Below are 13,723 nucleotides of genomic sequence, written 5' to 3'. Positions count from 1 at the left end.
TGTCCTTATCATCTTTACCATATTTTCAATAACAAATACATAAAAATAAATCAAGAAGTGATTTTGACAGATTGAGACAAAATAGCAAAGAAATAAAATAGAATAAAAACAAGACCAGTCTTCAAGTATTTAAACAGAACACTTGAAATTCAAATGAAAGGGTGGTTAGGAGTCATTCCTGTTTTTTCTAGAATGTTGGGATGATCAAACCCTTCATTTGTGGGTTAATTGCTCCTTAATTCAAATCTAATTTGAATTTAGATTTAAATCAATACTTATAATGAGTGTTTGATATATATTTGAAAATTTAAAAATAGGTGACATATTTTGAAATATATAAAATATATAAACACTATATATATATATATTTTATATTCATTTTGTACTATTTCAACAATTTCTTCTCTCTATTTAATTTTAGATATTTTGTGCATTATTTTAGTTACACATATGCTTTTGTTTATGATTTGATAAAAGAAATGGAAACGTGAAATAGAAATAAGAATCTTGATTTTGTTGTTTTATAATTTTATACACAATTTTCAAAACATTTAGAAACAAAAGAAATAGTTACGGATGGATGTCTTTGGACCACTGGATATGGGTAAAATTTTTCATACATTGTGAGAAAAGGACCATGTTTGTTGGAGTTAAAAAGTTAGAAGTTGAAGAGAGGATAAAGAAGCCACTTTTTATTTCCCAAAGTTGAAGAAGATGGTACACAAGCGAGATAAGATAACCCCAAACTTATGCCACTCTTAACACTTTGTTTCATAACTTATCCAACTTTTGACATTATTTTAAGTGGAGATTTCTCTAATAGCGCCCTCCTCCTCCTCCCCCAAATCGCTGTTGAAGATAGGCAACAACTTTGCTGTCCAATTGGAAAGCTTTTGCAAGAACATCAATGGGGATCGGAGGGTTGGATCCAAACACAGCATTGGCAATAGTGATAACTCCTGGGTTTTGGCTGCCGAGCCCCGCGAAAGCAAGCGCTGGTGTACGCCCGACATTGAACTGGAAGTGAATGAGACCAATAGGAAACACGAACACATCTCCTTTGTAGAGAAGTTTGGTGAAGAGTTTGTTGTCTGGATTGGAGGTGATGAAGCCAACGAGGAGAGTGCCTTCCACAACCACGAGAAGTTCGGTGGCTCGTGGGTGGGTGTGAGGTGGGTTCAAGCCATAGGGAGCGTAGTCGATGCGAGCCAAGGAGACGCCGAGAGTGTTGAGTCCAGGTAGCTTGTCTACGTTAACCAAGGTGACATTTGAGCCATTTGGATTCTCAGTGTTTCCAGGGATGTTGAGTCCTTGGAATAGGAAATCGTTGGCGCTAACATATTTTGGGTCCTTGCAAAACTTGCCATTCACAAACACTACAAAAGAAAAAAGGGTTATTTTATCTTCTTTTTTTTCTCAGTTTTTCAAAATCTAAGAAAATTTCTAAAACAAATAAATTTTTTAAAAAAAGTGTTGTACCGTAACTTACAAATAAAAGAAATGGTAACTAATTATTTAATAACCTTAATTGTAAAAAATATTCAAAATAGATAGAAAAGAACCATTTTATTTCTCTTGTTTTAGTACATGATGGGAATTAGGATTTAAACTCTAGAGTTTTTATCGGACATATTAACTATCTTAACCAGTTGAGTTATACTCAATGTTAAACACAAACCATCCACTCATTATATGTAATTGCATACATGGCGTCTCCGTTAATTAAGAAAAAGTAGTGTACTCCCCTCCACGACAGTATCTTGTCAAAATATACATAGAAGAATAATTTTTTTATCCTAAAATATTAATTGAAATGATCTTTCACAAAGTCACGGTTTTACCATATTTTACAAATAAGTGATTTGTGAGCATACAAAAATTCTAAAAATAGCTATTTAAAAGTTTTTTTAACTAATTTTTTAAAATAAAAAAGCATTTTAAAAATCAATTTCACAATGAGTTTTGGATAATTCTTTTAAATAAGCCACCTTCTTCTCTTAATATTTTAGAAGAAGCACTAATTAAGTGTAAGGACGTTCCAAGTACTTTTAAAAATTTTTAAATCACTTTTGACTATGTAACAGTAATGTAAAAAGAGAAATGAATGCACATACAAGGAGATCTCGGGTCACTGGCTGCAACACAGAAGTCCTGAAGAGGACTCGGGTCAAACCCGAAAGATGGAAGAGATTGAAGAACTAAAACAACACCAATGACAAGCAAATGAACTTTTAAGCCCTTCATTTTCTTTGTCAAAATCTGACTTTTTGAAATGTGGATTCTAATAAAGCTTAGAAACTTTACTAGTGTGTGATATAATATGTCAAATCTCTCCAAAATGCTTTCAATTTATAGGGAAAAGAGATCAAAGAAAGTCTCAAGCAAGTTAGTTCCCACATGTCAACTAGCATATTTTTAGATAAGGACTTGGGTTTATTAGTCTTCAAATGGCTATCTACCTAATAATTTCCACTATTTTTATTTTAAAAAATTCCAACCATGTGTTTGAATTTAGTAGTTTTGTTAGTTTCTAATGGAATGTACCACAAACTTCTTCCCAATGATCTTCAAGGATATATATATATTATTTTTGTCAAAAGAAAAAAGGGGAAAAAAGTCTAAACAAAGTTCTCTCTATGTATATGTACCATTAAATATATATTATCCATTAGCTTGCTTTTATTTTAATCTTTGATGACATGAGATTGTAAGTTTAAAATGAGGATATTTGAACTAGCTAGATAAATATGAGAGAGAGAATTTTTCTCTTGATGTTGGAAAGGTGAATTTTTAACCTAAATATGTTTGATTTCATCAAATTAGATCTTTAAAATTTTATCAATATTTCCGATTTTTTTATCTTCTATTTGACTTTCAGTGGAAGGTAACGGAGGTCTCATATGAGTTTGGGAGATTTATTCCATGGTTGATTTTGCACCTTGATTTATTAGGGCTTGATGATTTTTTTCCCTTGAGTACAACATGTTGGAGAGGAGATTCGAACTCCAACCAAGGTTGTGAGTTACATGCTAATTACCACTTAGCTAGGCTCGCTTTAGCATTAAGGCTTGATCTTTAACGTTGATTTGTTTGAGATTGATTTCCAACAAATTTAATGAGTTTGGAGAGTGATTTATATATATATATATATATATATATATATATATATATATATATATATTATTTTTTTGTTGAAATGAGTGGGTGAATAATATCATAAAATTTAAATTAAAAAGATGCAACATTTATTTACATAAAATGAATAAATGGCTATAATGTATGATTGTGATTATGATTTTTTAAAGTTGACTATATAATAATTCTATAAATCCAAATAAACTATGGGGCATTTTCTTGAAGAATTAAATAAACCATTTGAAAGAATTTTCGGATAATTTAAACCAAGAATTTAAATTTTATTACAAAGAGAACAAAGATTTTAGTTGTACTTAAAAAAATTTTACTGGGGGTTCTTCGTAATATTTCTTTTCCCAAATTCTTTATGCTTTTACTATTTTTCCAAGTATTAAATTTAGTGTTATTTCAATTTTTTTTTAGATTAACAACATGTGGAGGTGTGAATTCGAAACTCCGACCTTTCAATTGAGAATATATACTTTAATTAATTAAGTTATGCTCAAGTTAATTAGTGATTCCACACTTTGTTAAACATAATCCTGACGAGAAGAATAATGTTGAATTTAGCTGTGTAACTAAGTCAATTGATGTCAACGTCGGTCACTTTTTTAGAAAATAATGTATGAACAAACCCTATCAATTTAAGGGGCCCTTTGTTTCATCGGAATCTAAAATTCTGGATTGCCACTTTTTTTTTTCCTTCGGTAGTGTAAGTTATCAAGGTATCTCGGGATGTCTGAGTATTCTAGAATGCTCAAATGAACGGCATTTGAGTCGATTTAGATGCTTTTGAAACATGGGTTTCCGAAATTCCCACGTCGAGGACATCTCCTTTTTACATTTTTGCTCTTCGTTCGTTTTTCATATATTTTCTTTAATTAATTTTCTATATCTTTATTTTTAATTTTATAATTTAAATAGAAATGTACTCATTAACTAAGCAATTAAATATATCTATATATTACATTTACATATAAAATAAAGTTGAATTAAATTATATAAATATCAATTTATTTTTAATATTTAGAAGAAATTGTTATCAATAACTTTTATTATCTTAAATATATAATTTTAAAATTTAACGATCAATATATTTGATATTTTTTTTCTTAATAAAAAATATAATTTGATAATATGATAAATAATTTTTACCTCGTAAAACATTAATTATATAATTGTGTTCGAAAAAACTATTAAAGTTTTTTAAAAAATTTATATTTAATATTAATAACTTTTTTTAAAAAAATCTTATATTAATATGACTTCTACAAAATAACATAACAAATTAATATATATGGAATTAATATAAAAAACAAAATACTAAATTAATAAAAAGAAATTTATTATATAAATATATTATATTAAATTAACATATAAATTATATGAATATATTAGTAAGGGCATTTTTTGAAAATTACGTAAATTTACAATATTCCAAGAATAAATTCTCAAAAACAAACATGTTATCCAAATATTCCCAGACATCCTTATAAATTTTCTTACAAAACAAACATGGTTATCTTAAGATGTCAGACATCAAAAATTTCAGACATCTGAAATTCTAGACATCTAAACACGTTGGACAACTACATTTTCGAAAAGACAAACGGCTCCTAAAAATCAATAAAAAGTTCAAAGTCATCAAGAATTAAAAGGGTTGTTTGGGAGTTATTTTCGAATAGGTTTTATATTATTTAGAAATTACATTGAGTGAAAACATGTTTTCTTTTTAAGTACGAGTGCAAAAACATGTTTGGGTCTTATTTGTTCCCTTTTTCTTCCTTTTTTCCTTTATTTTTATATGGCAACTCGAAAACCCGAGCAAAGCCAACCCAACCAATACATTTGGCTTCGAGTTAGATTGGATTCATATTTAACAAAGATTTCTGTGGGTTACAGAAATTTAGAATCAGAACGATCGGTTAGGTGCAAAATATAACAAAACTCAATCCAATCCAATCTATGAAAACCTGTAATTTATCGTATGCTTTATTTAAAGTAATTGACGTTGTTCTTCTTAGCACAAAAGTCATGACTTAGTTAAATAGCGATAAGTATGCACAATATAGCATTAACGTTTTACAAATTCTACATAGCACTTTTGAAAATAAATGAGTTCCATTAAGATTAACATTGATTCTAGGTTTTTACAAGTATGTCTAACAATGAAGCGTGAATGTAAACAGAGCTGGAACGATAAAGTTTTTTCTAGAGTATTATTAAAATAATGATAGAGAGACAAACTTATGAGTAATTAAATTATTTTATATGAATTATCTTTAAAAAATTATATTAACATGTTTTTTAATACAAGAGATAGGTTGAAGTTGATTCGAATTCCTAATCTCGATGAAGGAGATAGATGCTTTAACCTAGTTCCGATTTGGCTATAGGAAGAGTTTTAAAGATAGGATTATAAAAGAAAAAGAAGGAAGAAAAAGTATGCATGCACTTACAAAAGACTAGTTTACTAATAATGGGTGGTTTATTTTTTCTTCTTCTTTGGTGGCTTGAGGATATGCAAGAATATTTTATAATCAGTATATTTCACATGGTTAGAGTACCGAAAATATGAAAAGGTTTAAATTCTAGTTTAATTTCTGAATTTCATAAAATGTTTTATTTTACTCTCACAACTTTCAAGTTTTTTTTTATATATAACAAGAATATCGATTCCATAGATATTTATGAAAAAATTATAAAAATAAAAAATTCATAATAAATACTTGAATTAAAAAATACAAATATTTCCATTTTTAAATAAGCTCAAAATTATATATATATATATATATATATATATATATATATTCTTTCTTTCTTGTGTTACTAGTTTATATGGAAATGACATTCATCTCATATTGATGTCAAATCTATGGATATATGAAAATGTCCGTGTCAACAAAAATTTAATATTTTGTCTAAAGTATCTCATAGATCATATTAATACATGTGTACACAATAAAGTGGTGATGTGATGGAGGATGGATTCTACCATTATGGTAAGTTGACAAGACAATTGAGGGTTAGAGTATCATAAGTAGTCACGTCCAACCAACGATTGAATTGGAAATAAACCTTATAATTACGAGTAGTTTTGTCAAGCCAGCGATTTAACTTAAAATAAACCTCAAAATAGCTTTGACCACACCAACTTATTAATTATCTCTCTAGAGATTGGAGCTTTGATTCTCAACCTTTTAACTATTCTAACTATTATACTTTAAAAAAGAAAAAAAAAAGATAGTTGTACTTATAACTATTATTTACATAACACTGTGCTAGCAGCTATCCCATAATTAATTAGTGGATTTGTGTGAGTGTATAAATCACATACAAAACTCCATAAATGGGCTTTATGGGTAGTTGAAAAAAAAATATAGAATAGAAATTAAGGTTAATGGAAACTGTTGTCAACATCAAATTATTAATTTGGCCACACAAAGAGAGGATTTTTAAGATAAATACCACAGCCAACACATTGAGTGGGTTGCTACTGGTGGGGAAATAATTATATGTAGTGGATTTTATTTCAAAAGACAAATATATATATATATATATATATATATATATATATATATATATATATGTAGTGGATTCATATGTGAAATTCAACTGAAGAGTTTCATATATCCAAATCCTTAAAATATTTAGCTAGCAAGCACTAATTAATGGCTTGGTCAACCTTAATCTGTTTTTACCGACATGACTTTATGGATATTGCTTGAGCTCGAAATCGTTGAATTTGGATTAAGTGTAGGTAGAAATAGACTGGATGATCTTCTCTGAACTGTCCGACGGCCTCCCAGAGCACTTGGGGGACCTGCAAAATAAAGTTAGCACTCCGACGTGCAAGTTAGTTGTAGTCCGAGCTAACTTGCCGATTCTATCTAGGATTGCGTACCTTACATTTAAGGCGAGGGTTTCTATGTATAGAAACTGGGCCCGACAGGAACTCTGACACACCCTAAAAATGCGGCGCATTGTCAGGTTCGGAAGAGACAACGTTACGGACTCTGCTAAAGGTCGGGTCGGCTTCCTAGGTCGTACCCAAATTGCCGGCCTAAACGTTTTTGGGTCAATTTCCATATTTCACGCGTGTGTCAACTCAACTCACCTCTTCGATCATGTCACGCGGCAAGCCAAGATTCGCCTCCAACATTAACCCCGACTTCGGCGGGGCGGAGGTCGACTCGATGAAGTACTCTGACTTAAACGAAGATGGGTCAAATCCACATATTCATATGTGACGTCACAGATACCGTCAGCCCTAGTTTTTGCTTCGAGAACTCAAACGTCGCCATGAGGATTGCCTAACATGGACAAATCTTGTCCATTGATTCCGCCTCGATCGGACGGCCCTCGTTCCTCCAGGCTGTTATATAAAAGGCGAGGGTTTTTTTCTTTTTACTTTTCACCTTTCACTTCGAAGTTTTTTAGTACCTAGGCCGTTGTCCAAGGTATTTTCTCCTTCTTCCTTTAGGTAGTTCTCTAGATCCCTCATTTAGGTTTGACCATGAGTAGCTCGTCTAGAGATTCGTCGTCTAGGCCATCTAGCTCTTCTAGTACAAATAATGTCTTAGCTTCTACCTCGAGAAACCCTCGTGTAGACCATAGCTTGGTAGGCCTTAACATGGCCTCCACTTCTGGAAATCCCACAGTTGGCCCGGTGGTCGAGCTTCCTCCCTCACTTGCTCGGTAGGTAGATTGGGCGAGCACTGTAAGACTTACCTCATCCCTGATTCGGTGAAGCTTAGGGTGCCTATCGTCGGCGAATGCCTTGAGGACCCCTCTCCGAGCTTCATTAGTTTCTACCCTCAAATGTTTAGCAGGGGGGTTAGACTTCCACTCCACCCATTCGTCCAGAAGTTCCTTAGCGTAGTTAACCTCGCCCCAGCTCAGCTCTCTCCCAACGGTTGGTCCACCATGCTTGGGGCTTATGTTCTATGGTGGATCATCCGGGACGAGGATGAGGATAGGCTCACGGTAGATCAGCTTTTAGCGACCCACACCGTCAAAGTCTCCAACGAGGGAGAGGGTCGGTACTACCTCTCTACTTGGCAGAACGTAGGTCAGCTTATTAGGAATCCCTACGCCAACAAAAACTGGAAGGAATGTTGGTTCCTCGTCTCCGACGATTGGCTCGTGAGGAATGAAGGGGGTGAGCCGATCTGCCATGTCCCAATAGAGTTTGGAGATTAGGTGAGTGTCTTAGGTACGAGCTAGGTTTTTTTTTTTGGCTTTCGTGCCTTTGTTTCTAACGACGCTTCATGGTGCAGCTCTACCATCTCCCATTCCGAGGATCAGCAACAAGTCGTGGGAGATCATCAAGCGAGCTTAGGGTCCAAGTCTGAAGTACGCACTGTGGGGTGAAACACTCGTTTCAAACTCCCATCTCTTCTCCAGCGATCTCAGCCCGACGATCAACCGAATGAGCTCAAGAAGCTTCCCAAGCCTTGGCAGCACAGGTCGAAAAAACGCAAGTCTCTTGAAGGTAATCTCGGCTTTAGCACTTGGACTCACATTCGTAACCTCTTTAACTAACTTTGGTGTAACTCTCCGAGTCCCTCAGGTTAGTTAGTCTCGAATCGGGAGATTTTTTCATTTAAATTTCAAAGTGAATGTTAATTTAATTTATCGATAATTATCGGGCTCTAACAATCCAATTAAATGAATATTAACCGAGCTTGGTATGTTGGGTCTTGGGTTGAGGGAATGAACTCCTCCTTCTTTGGACTTGGATGATTGGGCTTAATGGGAAAATTGTTTTAAATCAAAACAAAAAGGGAAACCCTAACACTTTTCTTTTTTCCCTCCCTTTGTTTCTTCCCCATCCCTAGCCGACAGCCCCCTCTCCCAAGCTTCTCCTCCTCCTTCTTGTCCAGCCGGCGGCCTTCTTCTCTGTTATGCATTGTTGACTATGCTCTGTTATGACTAAACTCACTGTGGCGCTGTTGTTAAGATTTGGTATGTTGTGAAAGCATGTTTGGTTTATTGTTTTGCTATTAGAATGATGTTTATGTTGTGGAAGCATGATGAAATGTGTTGGGGAGTTGTGAGATGCATTGAAATCATACTAGTGGTGGTGTCGTTGATAGGTGTTGTGGTGGTTGGTGTTATTAAGGGGTTAGTACTGGAATCTTGGTTGGAGGCTAGAAACGATATGTGGAGTTTCGCAAATTATGAAGTGAATGGGTGAGTGTCAGGGCCTCGGGTATAAATGGTCGGGGGCTGATACGTCACTAATTGGGTATCGAGGCCTCGGGTATAAATGGTCGGGGGTCGATACGCCAATATTGGATAAAGATGAGTGTCGAGGCCTCTGGTATAAATGGTCGGGGGTCGATGCGAGGAGTCTTTTGAAAGGAGAACTATTGGGGCCTTGGGTACAAATGGTCAAGGGCCAATAGATTGTAAGACATCGGGGACTCGGGTATAAATGGTCGAGGGTCGATGCACTAGTGTCGGGGCTCTAGGTATAAAAGGTCAGGGGCCGACACTACCAAGAGAATGGTTTTCAAAGAGCTCGAATAACTGAGGTGAACATAGCTGTATTTGAGGTGTTAGAGAACCAGGCGGACGGTAATTGTTTTTTTTTATATGATTGTGGTTAGCATCGGGTCTTATGGAGCATGAATATGGATGAATGTATAATGTATTAGTAGAGCATGACTGTGGTTGTTCGCATACTGTAATGATAGAGCATGACGATGTATGTTTCCTTTATGGTTATGAGCATGATGTTGGTGTGTGCTTGGTGAAGGCTACTTACGGAGTATATTGTATATACTCACCCCCCTTCTACAACGTTTGTTTCAGGTGAAGAACTCGAGGGTGACCATGGTGATGGGACGGAGGAGACCTGACAAGAGAGGACTATAGGCTGCTTAGTTTTTTTTTCCTTTTTGATCTAATTCATTTGTTAGGGCCTTATGTGGTGGCCAATAAACGGTTTATGTACCTTTGAATAATTGGGAGATTTTTCCCTTGTTGTTAGTTATGCTTCGGATTGGGTTCCTATTTGAGGTTTATTCCATTTGTTTAGATTCATTTAGATTGAATAATAAACTTGCCTCGTGAAGTAGTTCACAAATGTTGTTGCATGTTTTTCTTTTCCATGAGATTGGTTTATTGTTAATTGGATGAGGTTTGGAGCTTGATTTTACAAGTTTATGTGCATAGGAAGTTGACAGGTTGTAATCGGGGTTTAAAACCGATTAGTTGGGTAGTTCATGTGACCTAGAGGTGTGCGGAAATTTCTGGGTCGTTACAATTGGTATCAGAGCGGAGTTGTTCCTGTAGACTTCCTAGAATCTAGGTCGTTAGTGTACGGTCCTTGTCAGTCTCCTCGTCATCACTAGGTACGCTTCCGAGTTCTGAATGTTCGATCATGAATGTCTTACATTGCTTATGATTGAGATATTATGATTGACTGATACTAGATAGGTCGGTGCGTTTCTTTGATTGATCATGTAGACCTTGCTTGAATTTTACACTTGTGTTACGCCCCGGTTAGTGTGTTATTGACCTTGGTGCTCTGTTCTCTGTTCCTTTAGACAATGGCTTTTCGACGGAACACGAGGGCTCACAACTACGAGGATCCGAACCCTAAGGGTGAGGAGGCAGCAGATCCAAATGTTCCCCCGGCAGTTCTTGGAGGGGTAGCACCCCCGGTTCCGCAGGCAGCACCTCAGGGAGTTCCCCAGGTGAATCCCCAGGTGGCGTTACTAGCTGAGGCATTGCAAGTATTGCTGGATAATGCGAATGGAGCCGATCGGGCTTAGGCGCAGCAGCCACGCCGGGCACAGATTCAACAAGAGGAGGTCCAGTTCATCAGAGATTTCAAACGCTTCGGACCACCCGTTTTCAAAGGGGTGAGTGAGAGGCCTACTGCGGCTAAGGAATGGGTCAGGGAGTTGGAAGCCCTTTATGTGTATTTGGGGTGCTCCAACGAATTCAAGGTCCTGGGAGCAGTGTTTATGCTTCTGGGAGAAGCAGTAAATTGGTGGGAGTCGGTGGCGGCAGCGGAGGATCACGCCAACGCACCCGTCACATGGACGAGGTTTAAGGACCTACTCTATGAGTACTATTTCCCCGTGATTGTCAGGAATGAAAAACGGGCAGAGTTTCTCTGTCTCACTCAAGGGAGCCTAACTGTGGCCCAATACGAGAGGAAGTTCACTGAGCTGTCCCGTTTTGGAATGCAATATATTCCTACTGAACAATTAAAGATTGACAAGTTCATTGATGGTTTGGGTAGAGAGATCAAGGGGCTACTTGTTCTCAAGAAACCAACTACTTATACAGCAGTAGTCAGGTGTGCGTTGGTTATGGACAAATGTCTCGAGGAACCTCAGTCTCAACAGGTGATAGGCTCCAGCTCGGGGGTCAAAAGGAAATTTGCATCGTTCTCCTCCAATCAACCCTCGAGGGGACACCAGCAGCTTGTGCAAAGGCAGACTGCTTCTCCGGTGTGCCCCACTTGTAAGAGGAGCCATGCTGGGCCGTGTTGGGCGGGAAAAAGAATATGTTACAGGTGTCAGAAGGGAGGACATTTTGCAAGGGAGTGTCCGATGACCGGTTCGAATACCCAAGCTTTAGGCCAGAGGATCCCTGCGACGGCGGCAACTCAAGGTGGAACCCATAGGGCGCGCGTCTTCGCTCTTACCAGGAGGGATGTTGAGCAGGCCGAGGCGGTGGTCACAGGTACCTTCTCTTTGCGAGTCTTGAGCTGTGTGTATATGCTTGTGTTTTATTGCATGCATGTTACTTTTGCAGGGACTGTTTTAGTACTCAGCATGCCTGCTTACGCTTTATTTGACTCGGGGTCTAGTCATTCTTTCATTACTTCTACTTTTGTTCGGCATGTGGACATAGAGCTAGAATTGTTAGGCTTTTTGCTGTCAGTGTCCACTCCGTCAGGATCTGTGTTGGTCACTAGTCAAGTGGTGAAAGGAGGCCAGCTCTCTTTCGATGGTCAGACCGTGGAGGTGAAGTTAATCCAACTGGATATGCAGGATTTCGATGTGATCCTAGGCATGGATTGGTTAACTGCCAATGAGGCTAACATTGATTGCTCAAAGAAGGAAGTTAGCTTTCGCTTGCCCTCCGGACAAAACATTACCTTTAAAGAAGTCAAGGCCGGGGTCCCGAGGGTGGTGTCGGCATTGAAGGCCAGCCATCTTCTCCAGCGTGGTGTCTGGGCCTATTTGGCTAGCATTGTGGATACAAGGAAGGTGATGCCGACCATTGAGGCGGTTCGTGTGGTCAATGAGTTCTCTGACGTGTTCCCTGAGGACCTCCCCGGCTTGCCTCCGTCTCGCGAAGTGGACTTTTGTATAGAGTTGCTGCCAGGGACGACTCCCATCTCAAAAGCACCCTATCGAATGGCTCCGGCAGAATTGAAAGAGCTGAAGCTACAGTTGGAAGAATTACTCGACAAGGGTTTCATCCGCCCAAGCGTATCCCTTTGGGTGCGCCCGTGCTCTTTGTTAAGAAAAAGGACGGCTCAATGCGACTTTGTATAGATTACAGGGAACTAAACAAAGTTACGGTCAAGAACAAGTATCCTCTACCACGCATTGATGACCTTTTTGACCAGCTTCAGGGGGCGAAGGTGTTCTCAAAAATAGACTTGCGTTCGGGGTACCACTAGTTAAGGTTAAAGGAGGCCGACATCTCGAAGACTGCGTTCAGAACAAGGTATGGGCACTATGAGTTTGTCGTGATGTCTTTTGGACTCACAAATGCTCCGGTAGCCTTTGTGGATCTAATGAATCGGGTCTTTAAGAAGTATTAAGATTCTTTTGTCATTGTGTTCATCGACGACATCCTGATATACTCCAAGACCGAGCAGTGCCACGAAGAACACCTCAGACAGGTTTTGACTATACTACGGGGAAATAAGTTGTATGCAAAGTTTTTAAAGTGTGAGTTCTGGCTGGACCAAGTGGCTTTCCTAGGACACATAGTCACCAAGGAAGGTATTGCAGTAGACCCCACCAAGGTAGAAGCTGTTAGCAATTGGCCAAGACCTAATTCAGTTACAGAGATTCGTAGCTTCCTCGGCTTGGCTGGTTAGTACAGAAAGTTCATCCAGGATTTCTCTCGGACAGCGGCACCGTTGACGCAGTTGACTCATAAGAATGCTACCTTCACTTGGAGCAGCGAGTGTGAGGAGGCTTTCCAAGAACTGAAGAAGCGTTTGGTGTCTGCACCGGTGTTAACTGTTCCCGATGGGACGGGAGGTTTGGTGGTTTACAGCGACGCCTCGTGAAGGGGCTTGGGATGTGTGCTGATGCAACATGGGAAAGTTATAGCTTATGTTTCTCGACAACTGAAGGCGCATGAGCATAACTATCCCACACATGACTTAGAATTAGCAGCTGTGGTCTTCGCCTTAAAGTTATGGAGGCACTACCTTTACGGAGAGAGAATCCAGGTCTTCACGGATCATCAGAGTTTGAAGTACCTTTTCACTCAGAAGGAGCTTAATTTGAGACAGAGGCGGTGGTTAGAGTTGGTGAAGGACTATGACTGTGAGATTAGTTACCATCCGGGTAAAGCAAACGTGGTGGCTGATGTTCTT

The 13,723-nt window shown here is 37.7% G+C and overlaps 2 protein-coding genes across 2 annotated transcripts; one reads left to right on the top strand and one right to left on the bottom strand.

The window, feature by feature from the left end:
- Positions 1-677: 677 nt before the first annotated feature.
- LOC111019609 (germin-like protein subfamily 1 member 7) lies at positions 678-2,591 on the bottom strand. The gene is made up of 2 exons (XM_022296002.2): positions 2,115-2,591; positions 678-1,376 (listed from the first exon to the last, which is right to left on the bottom strand). Exons 1-2 carry the CDS (start codon positions 2,242-2,244, stop codon positions 817-819), a joined length of 690 nt encoding a protein of 229 aa, XP_022151694.1. The 5' UTR covers positions 2,245-2,591; the 3' UTR covers positions 678-816.
- Positions 2,592-10,694: 8,103 nt separating this feature from the next.
- Positions 10,695-13,411, top strand: LOC148210755 (uncharacterized). Its single transcript, XM_088125174.1, has 4 exons — positions 10,695-10,841; positions 10,920-11,841; positions 11,914-12,608; positions 13,217-13,411. The coding sequence occupies exons 1-4, from the start codon at positions 10,695-10,697 to the stop codon at positions 13,409-13,411; spliced, it is 1,959 nt and encodes a 652-aa protein (XP_087981300.1).
- The last annotated feature ends 312 nt before the right edge of the window (positions 13,412-13,723 follow it).

The sequence above is a fragment of the Momordica charantia genome (genome assembly GCF_013281855.1).
Source record: "Momordica charantia cultivar OHB3-1 chromosome 6 unlocalized genomic scaffold, Mcharantia_2.0 BLBB01000006.1, whole genome shotgun sequence".
In the NCBI taxonomy this organism is placed as follows: Eukaryota; Viridiplantae; Streptophyta; class Magnoliopsida; order Cucurbitales; family Cucurbitaceae; genus Momordica; species Momordica charantia.
The sequence above is the reverse complement of the archived record's forward strand: the minus strand, read 5'-3'. Positions and strand labels throughout refer to the sequence as shown.

Excerpts from the sequence above, each read along its gene's own strand:
- LOC111019609 (XM_022296002.2), bottom strand. The coding sequence starts at position 2,244 with ATGAAGGGCTTAAAAGTTCATTTGCTTGTCATTGGTGTTGTTTTAGTT. Across the intron at positions 1,377-2,114 it reads CAGTGACCCGAGATCTCCTT|TGTTTGTGAATGGCAAGTTT; the intron begins GTATGTGCATTC and ends TTTCTTTTGTAG.
- LOC148210755 (XM_088125174.1), top strand. The coding sequence starts at position 10,695 with ATGGCTTTTCGACGGAACACGAGGGCTCACAACTACGAGGATCCGAAC. Across the intron at positions 10,842-10,919 it reads CACCTCAGGGAGTTCCCCAG|GCGCAGCAGCCACGCCGGGC; the intron begins GTGAATCCCCAG and ends GATCGGGCTTAG. Across the intron at positions 11,842-11,913 it reads GGCCGAGGCGGTGGTCACAG|GGACTGTTTTAGTACTCAGC; the intron begins GTACCTTCTCTT and ends TTACTTTTGCAG.